Genomic DNA, 14,975 nt, shown 5'->3' with positions numbered 1-14,975 from the left:
ACGACCGTTTTGCATAAATGTGGCTGAATTTCGTTGATACAGCGCTCAATTTCCTCCTTCAAGGCGTGGGTGGTCGTGGGCTAGTTGGCATAAACCTTAGACTTCAAAAAACCCCAAAGAAAAAAGTCCAACAGCGTTAAGTCATATGATCTGGGCGGCCAATTCTGATCACCAAAACGGGATGCAGTAATTGAATTGTTTTTCGAGCTGTATGGCACATGGCGTGGCACCGTCTTGTTGAAACCACATGTCGTCCACATCCATATCTTGAAATTTAGGCACAAAAAACTGGATTATCATGTCGCGATAGCAAGCACCATTAACTGTTACTGCCTTACCAGCCACATTTTCGAAGAAGAATGGACCGACGATGCCTCCATCCCAAAATCCGCACCAAACAGTGACACGTTGCGGATGCATTTGTTTCTCAACAATCACTCGTGGATTTTCTGAACCCCAAATGCGACAATTTTGTCGATTAACGAAGCCATCAAGATGAAAATGAGCCTCATTGCTGAAGATGATTTTGTTCGAAAAATAAGCATCCACTTGTTGTTCCATAATCCATTCAACGAACTCTATTCGCTGTGTGTGTGTGATCAGTAGGTTTCAGTTCTTGAGTCAATTGAACTTTTTAAGCAAATCTTTCGTGAGAATACGCTGTAGAGAGCTTCTCGAAATGCCCAATTCAAGACCATGGTGCCGAATTGATGTTCCTGGACTCTCAGCAACACTCTCACGAACTGCTTCGATGTTTTCTGTTGAACGACTTGTTGAAGGACGGCCAGAGTGTATAAGATCACTAATTGATCCAGTTTCCTTGAATTTTTTAATTAATCTTTTCACAGTTGATGAAGTTAAATCACTATTCCAACCATATTTTGTACGAAAATTGCGAACTGTAGCTGCCAAACCTTCATTATTTTTAAAATATTGCTCAACAATGAAAATGCATTGTTCTTTCATGTAGCACTCCATTTTTAATAACCCTGAACCGTCAGCTGTCACGCTGTCTTTTTTTTCTCGCTGGCAACACTTTACCGCACAAATGGCACTAAATTTAAATCTTGCGTGAATTTTGGGACACCCTATACTATTTGCATTAGCTATCATACCTGTAATTGAATTCATTCATGCTACTTGCATACACAACATTCAACAGCAATCCATTCTAATCACATATGAGAGAAATATCTAGCCCTAACCCCCAGCCCCTTCTTGACAGCATTCATTCTCAACTTCCTTGGATACCCTGGCATTCTCTCCCCACCTTTCATAAAATGAAAATTTCAATCTACTGAAATTCTGTATAACCCTTTCAGAAGTTTGTCTCAATCATATCACCCCCCTCTTTCTCCCGTTTGCTAGTGTCTGCAGCCTACAAATTCTCAATTTATCTTCATAATCTGTATTCCACAATCCTGATATCATTTTTGACACTCTCCTTTGCACTCTCTCCTCTCTATCAGAATTATCACAGAAACTAGGAGACCAGACCAGACTTGCTTGCAATAGTCCAAGTGAGGTCCTATTCAAGGCCTTGTAATGAGGCCTCATGTCAAGGTTCATTTCAGCATTTCCATTATTCTCTGAGTTGCATTTACAATTTTTGCTATATGACAGTTGAGCTTCAACTTCCTGTCTACTAAAACTTGAAGATCCCTAGCCTCATCAGTTTCTTCAAGCATAATACCACCAATATAATATGACATTGGATAGCTAATCACACCAAAGTGCATGACTTTTCATTTATTAACATTGAAATGACAGCCATTTTCACATGCCCACAATTTCCAGCCTATTCAAATCATTCTGCAAGTACTGCATATGAGCAGCTCCTGATTATCCTACCTATCTTTGCATGATCAGCAAATAGCTGTATGTCACATGTCAGATCCTTCCCAATGTCATTAATGTACAGATTGAATAACAATGGACCGATCCTTGAGACACACCACGAGTTAACTTGAATCTTGCAGATTCACACCTCCCATATACCACTTTTTGATATCTGTCACTCAGCCATCCTCTTATCCATGCCAATAGTTAATAATCCAATCCCACATTCTCCAAGTTTTGCAACAGTATTCCATGTTGTATTCTGTCAAAAGCCTTAGCAAAATCCAAAAGTATCATGGTGTATCCATTCCCTAGTTCAATGGAAACATTTTTATAGAATGTGAGCAAGTTGCTAGAACATGACCTTCTCTTAGTAAACCTGTGCTGTTCATTGCAAAGTAGAGATTCTCTGTTAACCTATTTCTGAATGCAAGTCCTAACCAACATTTCCAAAATCTCCACCACCACTCCTGAGATACTGATTGGTCGAAAGTCGGATACATCAGTCTCTGCACCACTCTTGTGCAATGGGATTACCATATGTTCTTTCCACTCCTGTGGAATCTTTCTTGTTCTGAGACTCAAATTATATAGCCTGGTTAAATGGAATAGCCAGTTCAGCTGAACACTCTTTTTGCCTCTGGTGCTGATATGCCATCAGTTCCTATTGCAGAATTCTTATTTTTGTGCAGCAGTTCTAATACTCCTCATCCACATGAATTTCCTCATACAGTGAAGAGGTAGCGGTGAGTTCATTGTTGCATGTACCAGGTTGATAGCTTTTAGCAAAATGGCTGCTTAATTAATGAACTAAGAAGCATCAGGTTTCATTCTATATCTATATTCGACATGAAACTCTTAGATTAGATTTCCTATTTTTGAGTTCCTATTCTGCTAAGAAATAATGTGGTATTCAATATCCACTTAATTTTGAATATTTTACTTCGCCGAAGTGAAGCCTGTTGGCTCTTATTTCAGTAATTGTATTTGTGCACCTTTTGGCAACTCGTACAGTAAAGAAATAAGCTCTGACTATTGAAACCTTAGTATTACATCTAAGTCTACCTACTCACTGATGAGACCTCAAAAAAGGTCGAAACCGGTCTGGGTAGTGACCTTCTCTCATAATGTAAAACAGTAATACATCTCCTAGGAGCTGTGTTTTACATTATGGGAAAATACTAAGGACAGTGATTGGATCTTGCTCCACCTTTACTACGAGTTGCCCTAGCATTGTACTACTAGGAGTCCAAGCTTATGCTTGGACTCACCGAACTTTATCGTTTTCTATATTCGGCATGAAACTTAGATTAGATTTCCTATTTTTGAGTTTCTTATTTGGCTAAGAAGTAATGTGGTATACAATATTCACTTAATTTTGAATATGGCCACTCATTAGTTGAACAATCACATCTGCATCAGTCATCTGTATTCAGTAGAGTTATTCTTTCAAATTAATTTTCTTTTACTTGCAGAGCCAATTTCTTTTCATACTCAGACTTAATTCTCCAGCCAGAGTCAGAATAGTTACATCTTTAACTGAACCCCCCCAACACTATAATCATATCTAACACTCTTTGACTTTGTGTTCCTTCTGTCACATGCTGCTTGAGGAAGTTGTCTCGCAACAACTCAATAATTTCAGTTTCATTCTTCTCATACGATTTCATATCTACCCAATCAACGTTTGGATAATTAAAGTCCCCCAATGATTACAGTTTTTGCACCCATCATATTTATTTGTTGATGCATTTCTTCATCACTAGCAACTGATCCACCAGATCTGTAACAACACCCACTATATATTTAATCTTGTTAGATTCCACCTCACACCAGATGGCTTCAAACTCCCTGCCACAGGAAAAACTGTTACTAATATTTCAATCATAGGTCTCAACTCTAGCTAGATTCAAGTTATCTGATATCATTAGCAGCACACACCCCTCCTCTCCTATCTAGTCTATCCTTCCTAAAATTACCATACCCTTTGCCCTCCATCCCAGTTAGTACATCTGCTTCTAATATCCAGGTCTCACTAATGTCTACAACATGAGGTCCCAGTATATTAACCAAGGCAACAAACTCTACTCCTTTGTTTCTGATACTCCTAGCATTCATGTATTGACATAATAAATTACCTGCATGTTGTTTTGCATACACTTGTCTGTGGTCTGCATGACACAAGTTTGACAACTTGCAGATCTCTGTTCTTATATAGTTCCTTACTTATGCAGACATCATTACACATGCTTGATAAGTCTGAACCGGATGAACACAGAATCGTTCTCTCTTCATAATCATTTCCATAATAATAATAATCATTAACACAGTTACCTAACATTGTTGCTCTTACACACAGATTTCCACATTTCTTCCCATCAGAATTCAGTTTCCCTGACTTTCTGATGGGAAGAAATGATGAATAATTTCTTTCCATCAGAAAAATTATTAACTGATATAAGACCTAACGGTTAATAATTTTTCAAAACTCCTAATGCCAAACGCATTCAAGTGTAGGCCGTCCCTCTTATACAAATCCAATCTTCCCTCAGGCTCACTCCACACATCCAAAAACTTGCATCCATTCCTTCTACACAGCTTAGGCATTGAATCATTTACCATCATATCCCTTCTTCTTCTTAATTCATTTTTATCATATCGAAATAATATGCTTACTATTTTCACTTTTTCACTCTTCATTCTCACCTCTTCCAACAACTCTTTCATTTCCTCTCTCATACTGAACTTATCGCTAGTTAAGTCATTAGTAAATACTACTATTACGATCTCATTTACTTTTATTTTCTGTTTTTGAATTGCTTGCATTATATTTTTCATTTTTGACTTGACGTTATAATCCGCTCATCAGTGGCATGTTTTATGATAAAGTCACCACCAAATGACATCCTTCTTTTTATAATCAACTTTACTTACCATATTTTTGTTATTACATACTAATATACCTGATTCCATGCTGTGTTTTCCATTTTTCTGCTGAACTTTTTTTATTCTTCCTGTGTTCCTCTAAAAGCCACTTAACTTTCTGTAGTTCTCTCATCATCTGTCTAATAATCAGCTTCAGCCTAGTGATCTCAGATTTTAAATGATTTTCAATAACCTCTTTAATATCTCCTTTAGTGGAGAATACCTTCTTGTTTACTACTTCGCTGTTCTTGTTAGCGTTTCGTTTCTTTTATGTTTTTGGTGCCATTTTACAACTGTCTTTAATATTAAAATATTACAATAAAAAGGTTATTGTAATATTTTTACAATTAAGATACTAAATACTCTAAAAGCAAAAAAATCTACTCTAATATACTGTGAAAGTCTAATTTTCTAATGAAGAAAACACAATAAAATAGATATATCACCAATTTTACATGAGCATTGAATTACACTGAATTTTTACTACTTTATAAATATGGTATCAAGATCTAGCCTCTTCATTAAAGCCACTTTACAGTTTCACTTGTTCTGATAAAATAATATTACAATAATCCTTGAGTACGTTGCAAGTGCTCATTATACATTGTTACGAAACCAAAACTAATAAAATTTTTAATATACAGAAACCATTGTAAAAAGATTTATAATTACAAATCATCATCAAATTCCTGACATGTACTCTCAAGGGGTGTACAGGATATGATAGTACTACATGAAAAATTTACATCATTACTAACTTCCTATCTACAGTTTTCCTCCAGATCAGTCTGTTACTTGTCAAGACTCCAATATTATCAGATCTTATATTTCTGTCATCTAAGGCACTTTGTACCCTATCAAACCACCTATATCTTGGTCTTCCTCTGGGTTGTTTTCCTGCCAACCTGGCAGAGAACACTTGTTTTGCCAATCTTTCCTCGCCCATTCTGTTTAAATAACAATACCACCTCAGATTAGCTCAGCTAACGCATTCCTGGATGCTGACAATGTCAAGTTCTTTCCTAATATCCTCATTTTTAATATGATATTGCCATTGATGCCATCTGTTCACGCTTCTAATCTTTCTCAGGACTCTCATATCTGCAGTTTCTAGTCTTTTGTCAAGTGTTTTACTTCTGACCCAGCTTTCAGATCTATAAGTTAATACTGGTTTGAACACTGCCTTGTATACAGCTAATTTAGTGTTCTGACTAATTTCTCTCTTATTCCATATGAATTTATTCAGTTGACTTCCTACTATACCAGCTTTGTTGATTCTGTTGTCTATTTCCATATTTAATTTACCATCTTCAGTAAAAATCATGCCTAAGTAGCTGAAATGTTTTACTTGTTCCACAGGTTCTCCGTTCACAATGCAGTTGACATTTGCAACGATTCTGCCTATTTTCATTCTCTTTTGTCTTTTTATTGCTGACCTTCATACCATATCTATCACAACAGTTATTCAATTTAGTCAGAGATCTTGGAGACTTGTAGTGGATTTATTTAGAAGTATAACATCATCCACATAAAGCAAAGAGCTGAGATTAACATCTCCAATTTTGATATCATGTTTAATACCACTTTCCTTCATAATGTGATCCATATAGATAATGAATCACAGAGGGGATAATGTACATCCTTGTCTCACACCAGATTTAACATTAAACCATCTTCCTATACTTCCTTCATTTCTAACTGCTGACTTACAACTCAAATAAAGACTAAGTATTGCTTGATATAATGCTCCATTGACACCATATAACTGTAACGTATTGAATAGCTTCTCTCTTGGCACCTTATCATATGCCTTTTCCAGATCTACAAAACTCAAATAGAGATTTTTGTTATATTCCCATGATTTCTCCACTATTTGTCGTAAAGTGAAGATCTGATCCTGACAGCCTCTATTTGGCCGGAATCCAGCTTGTTCTTCACCAAGCTTTTCTTCTACAATTCTTCTTAACCGTTTATCTTACAAGGAACACTCAGTAGGGAAATACCTCTGTAATTCTCACATTCAGTTTTATTTCCCTTTTTATATATGGGTACTATGAGACCTCTACTCCAATCATCGGGAATTCGTCCCTCTGTCCAGGCCTTCTGAACTATGCATTGCAGCCACTGTAAGACTTTTATACCACCATACTTCAGCATTTCTGGTTGAATATCATCTACTCCTGCTGCCTTTCCACATTTTAAGCCTTTGATGGCTTTTTCTACTTCAAGTATGGATATGTATTCCTGACTGTGTGCCTGTTGAGTGTTTTTTACCACTGTGCTATCATTGCTTGTTTCATTTAGCAATTTCTCGAAGTAATTACTCCATACTTCAAGGATATCTTTTTCTCCTGTTTTCATGTCACCTTTATCATCTCTAACTCCTTTTACAGTACTCTTTCCACCATTTCTGAGCTTCAATAACCTCCAAAATATTTTGCCACCTTCTTGATATTTATTTTCTATGTTCTTGCCAAAGTCCTCCCATGACTTTTGTTTAGCTAGTTTTACACAGTATTTAGTTTTCTTACATTTGTCTCTGTATTCTCTAAGAGCACAAGATGACTTATTTGCTGGGAACTTTTGATATGCTTTCTTCTTTTCCTTCACTGCCTCTTTAACTTCCTGTGTCCACCATCGAGTTCTGATTTTTCTATTCTTGCAGACAACCTCACCACATGCCTCTCTGGCTGAATCAATCAAGGTTTTCTTCAAGGCTTGCCACTGAATCTCTAAAGTTTGGTTCCTGTTCTCAAACTCTTTCATTTTTTTCTTCAATAATCTTTGTGTATTTTAGCCTACAGTTCACATCTGAGAGCTGCTCAACTTTTATCTGCTTTAAAGCTTTCTTACATGTTATTCTTTTTCAATATGAAATTCAATTTTATCCTGCTCAAGACTAAATAGTGATCACTTCCAATTTCATATCCTCTGTACACTCTGGTGTCCTGCACAAAGGAGAAAACCTCACTATCAACAATAACATAGTCAATGAGACTTTTCTTATTTCTTGCCTCTTCTCTCCATGTGAATTTGTGCACATTTTTATGTTGGAACATGGTGTTAGTAATAAGTCCATGTCCTGAGCAGAAATCCAACAAATATTTGCCATTATTATTAGCTTTGCTCTTTTCTCCAAATTTTCCCAATATATTTTACTCATATACTTCAAGGATTTTTTTTTTCCTGTTTTCATGTCACCTTTATCATCTCTAACTCCTTTTACAGTACTCTTTCCTCCATTTCTGAGCTTCTTCAATAACCTCCAAAATATTTTGCCACCTTCTTGATATTTATTTTCTATGTTCTTGCCAAAGTCCTCCCATGACTTTTGTTTAGCTAGTTTTACACAGTATTTAATTTTCTTTAATGTAAAAACTTTTCCATAATGTAAAAACACATTTCCTAGGAAATGTGTTTTTACATTATTTAGATTGCAACGAGTTGTCCGGTATTGTACTACGTACTAGGGTCACTTGCATTAGCTCTCGCTAGTGATCACCGATACTTTATAGTTTACTATATTCGGCATGAAACTCTCTGATTCCAATCTTTGAGTTTCTTATTCAGTTTTGAAACAATGTGGATTTTATATCCCCTTAATTTAAAATATTTTTGTATGTCTGACAATCATTTCCTACTCTGCTATTTAGATCCCCAACAAGGACCAACTTTTCCTTTTTCATTGTGTCAGATGCTTTCTCTAAAGCATTAAAAAATTCCTTTACTTCTACCTTAGTAGAACCTTCTGTAGGACCATAGGCACAAATAAGTCTCATTGTCCAGTTTCCCATTCTGATATTTGCCCACATCACTCTATTTGAGACTGCCTACCATTCAAGAAGATTAACCTCGTATTTAGTGTTGAATACAATGGCTACTCCTTCTTTTCCTTGATTGTCATTGCCTGAATATAACATTTTGTATCTATTGCTCAGAAAGATCTCACCAGTTTTTGTCTTTCTTGTTTCAGTCATCCCCTATTATGTCGATCTGGTATTATCTAATTCCTTAGCTAGCGCCGGCATGAAATTTTGATGTTGGGTGCTTAAGGGTCAAAGCTGTGTAACTGAGAGGAGACCTCCATTGCCTTTAAAGGAATGCAGAGAACTGACCAGTGCTTCTGACCTAATGCCCAATCCTCACCTTCTCGTGGTGCACCCTGTTGGGTTACTACCTGAATACTGAACGAAAGAGGATGGGCTGGCAATTTGCGATTTAGCTGACCAAATTATAATTCTTATTCGCTTAAACCAAATTATAAAATGATGGAATTACAAATTATGATTATCTTTATATATTCTTGATTGGATGCCTGTTGAGTGTTTTTTATCACTGTTCATTTCGTGTAGTAATCTTTCAAAATTAATTACTCCATTCATCTTTATCTCCATTTTTCTTGTCACCTTTGTCATCTCTGATTCCTTTTACTCTTTCCTGCATTCCCTATAGATTCTGAATAGCCTCCAGAATATTTTGCCAAATTTCTGATATTTATTTTCTTACAAATGGCTTCCCATTACTTTTGTTTAGCTAGTTTTACACAGTGCTTCACTTTTTTTTTACAGCTAAAAAAAAAAGTAAGCTGTAATCTCCAAGAGTACAAGCTGACTTACTTGGCATAAACTTTTGATATGCTTTCTTCTTTTCCTTGACTGTCTGTTTAACTTTCTGAGTCCACTGTGGAGTTCTGATTTTTCTGTTCTCACAGTCTTACCACATGCTTCTCTGGCAGAATGTTTTCTTCAAGGTTTGCCACTGAATCTCCAAGGTTTGGTTCTTTTTTCAATCTTTCATTTTTTTTCTTGAATAATGGTTGTGTTTTATGTTTGCAGTTCACCTCTAATAGTTGATGAAATTTGATTCATTTTGAAACTTTTTTTTGTTCAATATGAAATTCAGTTTTATCCTGCTCAACACTAAATGTTGATCACTTCCAATTTCATATCCTCTGTATACTGTCCTGAACCAGTGGGAAAACATCACTTTCTGATATTTATTATTCAATGAGATTTTTCTTATTCCTTGCATCTTCTCTCCATGTAAATTTGTGCATATTTTTATGTTGAAATATGGCATTAGTAATAACTAGCCCACGTTCTGACAAAAATCTAGCAGGTACTTATCATTATCATTAGCTTTGCTCTTTTCTTTCAAGTTTTTCCAAACATTCTTACATGTTTGGTAATAATTTCCTACTCTGCTGTTTATATCTCCACCAAGGACCAACTTTTCCTTTTTTGTTGTGTCAGCTGCCTTCTCTAATGCCTCCACTTCTCTAAAACTCATTAATTGAGTTTTTCATAATCCAATCAATTAAAATTATAAATAATAGACCAGATAGAACACAACCCTGCCTAACTCCAGTTTCAATGATTAAGAAGCCTGTAAGTTTTCCATCTACTTCCGCACAAGACTTGCTGCCATTATACGTATTCTTAATAATGTTGAGAAATTTATTAGGTATTCCATATTCTTCTAATATTTTCCAAAATTTATTGAATTGTTTAACAACAAGTTCTGTTGTTAAACGTTTCAGTTGCTCTTGCAAAAGAATATTGAATAATGTGCTTACATTCTGCGAAAAAGAATCGTCAGAAGGCTGTCTCCTTGTTTCCCTTTCTCAGGTCATAAAACGTGCAAGTGAAATTGCAGGCATATCGGGGTTGACTGTTAAAAGAATTCGTAGGGAATCAAAAGGTGAAGGTAAGCCAAACTTTAAATCTCCTAAAAAAAGCACCGGAGAAAGAAAACCATCAAAACTGTAGCTTTGAATGATTTTGATGTAGATGTTATAAAAAGAACTATTCACAAATTTGACGTGGTCGAGAAAAGAGTGCCAACTGTTCCGAAATTGATTCCTGTGCTTAAAGAAAAAATTAATTTTCCTTGGAAAAGAGAAACTTTAAGGAAAATACTTCATGAAATTGGATTTTGTTTTAAAAAGTCCCAGAATAAAAGGAAACTTATCATGGAGCGAAGTGACATTGTTTTATCTAGAATGCAGTATTTGAGAGCAATAAGACATTTCAGAGAGGAGAAAATACCGATTGCGTATCTAGATGAAACTTGGATTGATAGTAATTTAACTTATGGAAAATGTTGGCAGTCTAAAGAAGAATGTGGAGTGCTACAAACCAGAAATGCCTCATGGTGCATAATAATTTTGTGTGTGTGGGTGGAGAAATGGGTTTTTCACCGAATTCAAACTTACTATACAAAGCCAATTCAACTACTGGAGATTACCATGGGCAAATGAATTCTACGATCTTCGAAAAGTGGTCAGAAGAAAAAGTGATTCCAAACCTTCATAAAAATGCTGTTGCTATAATTGATAACACTTCATATCACTCTATTCGATTAAACAAAGTTCCAAATTGGTCTAATAAGAAGCAAGTTCTTATGGATTGGCTCTCTGCAAATAACATTTCTCATTCCCCAGATATGCGAAAAATTGAATTGTTTAATTTGGTCAAAAGAAATTTGCCCACAACTAAACTATTTAAATTCGACACGATGCTCAAAGAACCTGGATTTCTAGCTTTGAGGCTACCACCATATCATTGCGATAATGCTATTGAGTATGTTTGGGCAGAAGTGAAAAGTTTCATTCGCCATCACAATGTAACTGGGGATATTGACATGTCGAAACTTTTTAAGCTTTCGGAACAGGCGATTGAAAGTATTACAGTTCAAAACTTGGGAAAATATTGCTCTCATGTCACCTCATTGGAAAATATGTATTGGGACAGAGACGGAATTATCAAAGAATTATGCGAACCTTTGGTGATCGGCTTAAGTGAAAGTGATGGCGATTCGGACACCGATTCAGATGAAATTTTTTTCCAACATTTTTTTTTTGCATGGGTTTGTTAAAAGGGTCACAAACAATAATTAATTAATAAATAATTAATCGGTTTAGGACATTAAAGTGTCCTAAACCGATTAATACAGTTCTCTCAACTTTAAGTTTAGAATATCTAAGTTCATTTGAAAAAATTTCTGTTTTTCTGTATAATTATTTTTATTTTATAGAAAACTTTAAAAATAAACTTAGTTAAATTTTTGTTTTATGCTATACCTCTTTTAATTTTATTAATACTTTACGTGCATTTTTCCAACTGTTATACAAGCAAAATACTTACACTTTAAAAACAGCAATGTTCGTAAAAGAAAAGTTAAATTTTCCGACCTGTAATAATAAACAAACTCATCCCATCTCATATTGATTACCCTATTATTGGAATGGATTCTCCTTTTTCTGACATGCGCAGAAGTGTCGAGGGATCTCTAATCGGTGGGCGAACTATACTAAATCATTATACTAATACTAAATATAATACTAAAGTATCAAATGAAAGCCTAAGAAAGTCCAAAAAATTTTAAAATTAATCAAAAAGAAACATTTTAAATATGAGATGACAAAATTAAGAAAATTATCAGAATACAAAAAAGAAACAAACATCAAATAGTTAAGCAGTAAAAGATTAGAAGTTGAAACAAAATATAAATGAATAAATAAGAACCATATCTAAAAGAGAAGTTAGGAAAAGAGCAATTTTGGAATAGATATGTTTCTAATTTAAAACATGGTGTATGTAAAATAAGATCCAATACATACAAAATTTTGAAGCATCTCAGTACAGATATTAGAGAAAAAATAAAGCAGTGAACCTAAAAACAACAGAATCTCTAAATTTTTATTCAGAATTGTGGTAAAGTTATAACAATAGCAAAATTAGAACTTTGATTAAAATAAACAAAAAATGAAAAATCATTAGGAGAAGATAAGCTAAGAATTATATAAATATGCAAAAATAAGCTCGAGAGAAAGAGTGAGTGATTGTTTTTAAATGCAGTTTATTTAACAGGAATTCTATCAAAAGAGCAACCATTTTTTTTTTTATATGTATATATATTTTAAAAAAAGATAATAAAGAATATTCTAAATTATAGAAGTATAATCATCCAGAATTCCTGTTACAAAATATTCTGAAGGCATTAATTTGTGAGCACAGAATAAAGGTCATTCTTGTATAATAGATTTCTGTTTAATTTTAATATTAATAATAATAAAAAAGAAGAGAATACAATATAGAAACATAGATTTATTGATTTTGAAAAAGCATTCAATAAACATTTTATTTAACAATTAGCATTCTAAGAGCTATCATACACATATGTGAAGATAATGAAATATAGATAAATTGAGCTCTGATCTGTCATCTTGGAGCTAAACCAATTTTAACTCCTTGCTTTATCTCCAAGTCCCCCTATCTGTAACTCTATTTAATATTTATTTAAATGAAATAGTCATAAAATGGAATAGAAAAAAACTATCAGGATACTGAACTATCCTCTGATGTGAATTTAAACATGCTTTTTTTTGCTAATGACCATGTAGTAGTTATATAGATTCTAAAAATAATCTTCCAAAAGCAGTTCTCAATCTAAATAACTGAAGATTTCGGAATGATAATCTCAACCAAAAAAATCAAATAACAGTGGCTTTTAAAGATCAAGATCTGATTTGGAATAGTAATCGTAATAAATTTTAAAAAAATGTAGAATTCTTTTACATATTCAGGATGCATGGTTTGATATGAAGATGAAAAAGACATAAACATGAAAATTACAAAATACCTAAAAATAGCAGGTGCAATAAATTCTGTGTTTAAACCTAACCTGGTACAAAAACAGACTCAACTAGAAGTTTATAATACACTAGCTTTACCCCTGCTATTATATGGAAATGAAATTTGGACAATAAAACAAAATGATAAGCAAAGATTAATGCATTTCATATTAGCAGCTGAAATTAAAATTATGAGGTAAACAGCAAAATATATCCTATTTAATTATAAAAGAAATGAAGAAATATTAAAAATTAAACCAGGGACCAATAATAGAGAAAAGAACGAAATATAAACACAACTGGATGGAGCATGTTATAAGAATACAAATACAAAGTATGCTCAAACAAGTACTTCATATAAACCATCAGAAAAAAAGACCAGGTCATCCATTGAAGAGAATTGCTGATATAAAACTTAGAAATTCAGAGAAATCATAACAGTACAGTTGACAATTCATAATTTCCTTTAAAAAATAAGCTGCTACATATTATTTATTTATTTCATTGTGATATAGCGACAAGCTAAAGTGAGAGCAGTTGTTGATCCACCACAAAATAACACGTCTGATGGCAATAATTCTGACGGAAGTGTTGTTCTGCATCCAGAAGTGTTAGAAGATATCTGGGGTACTGGTAAGTTTTTGTATGTTTGTCTAAGAATGTTCCTGCCCCGCCTAATTGAATAATAAAATTGTTAGTTATTAATTATCATTATTATTATTATTATTTTAAGAGACCTCTAGGGAGTCAAGTGCTCATCGAAGGAGGTCACATATCACTGATCCCAAGTCATACCTTCTCTTGAATTCATTTAATCTACTTTCACTCACCACTTCAAAGGCAAGCCATTCTACTCACTTACCATTCTATGAGAGAAAAATGTAGCTCTCTCATTCCTTTCTTGACTGCATTCATTCTCAACTTCCATGGATGCCCTCTCATCCCTCTCCATAAATTGAAAAATTCCATCTATTGTATGACCCTTTCAAAAGTGTATAGATCTATCATATCACTCCTCTTTCTCATGTCTGCTAGCATCTGCAGTCCACAAATTCTCAATCTCTTCTCATCATCTACATTCCACAGTCCCAATATCATCTGTAACTTCCCTTTGCTCATAAGGAAGGCATACTTCTATGCCCAATAGTTGAAAACATAGAATCTCTGACATACCTCCTTGCTAGCATCAGCAACAGCATCCTTGGTGAACACAACATTTTAGCAAGTTTTGACATATTAAGTCTATTTACCAATGTTCTGACCAAAGATCTCCTTGTCTTGCTGCAAGATAAATTCTCAACGAAACCATGACGCTTCTTAAACATTGTATCTCCTCTGGATATTTCGAGTACCATAACTTAATATATGTTTGCCTGGGAAATTCCTGAACTTTTTAATGAAAAATTTTCTTGTCTAATTTAGAAGCTTGTCACCTTCAAAGTACTCTCCTCCACTTTGTATACACCACTGCCAACATTTCTTCCATCCTTTGAAACATTTCTGGAACACTTCTTTTGGGATGCTGTGCAGTTCCACTAGCGATTTTTTTTTCTTTATCTAGTCAATCGACCCAAAA

At 34.3% G+C, this 14,975-nt stretch overlaps 1 protein-coding gene across 1 annotated transcript in view; it reads left to right on the top strand.

Moving 5' to 3' along the window:
* Usp16-45 (ubiquitin specific protease 16/45) overlaps positions 1–14,975 on the top strand; it is a 279,308-nt gene that overhangs the window by 193,301 nt on the left and 71,032 nt on the right. The window contains exon 15 of the mRNA XM_090402847.1: positions 13,915–14,032. Within this exon, the coding sequence (XP_090258973.1) occupies positions 13,915–14,032 (118 nt within the window). The remainder of the gene's footprint in view (positions 1–13,914; positions 14,033–14,975) is intronic.

Source organism: Typopeltis vanoorti, chromosome 13 (assembly GCF_054136105.1).
Source record: "Typopeltis vanoorti isolate ZY-2024b chromosome 13, IOZ_Tvanoo_1.0, whole genome shotgun sequence".
NCBI lineage: Eukaryota > Metazoa > Arthropoda > Arachnida > Uropygi > Thelyphonidae > Typopeltis > Typopeltis vanoorti.
This window is presented reverse-complemented; position numbering and strand designations above follow the sequence as displayed.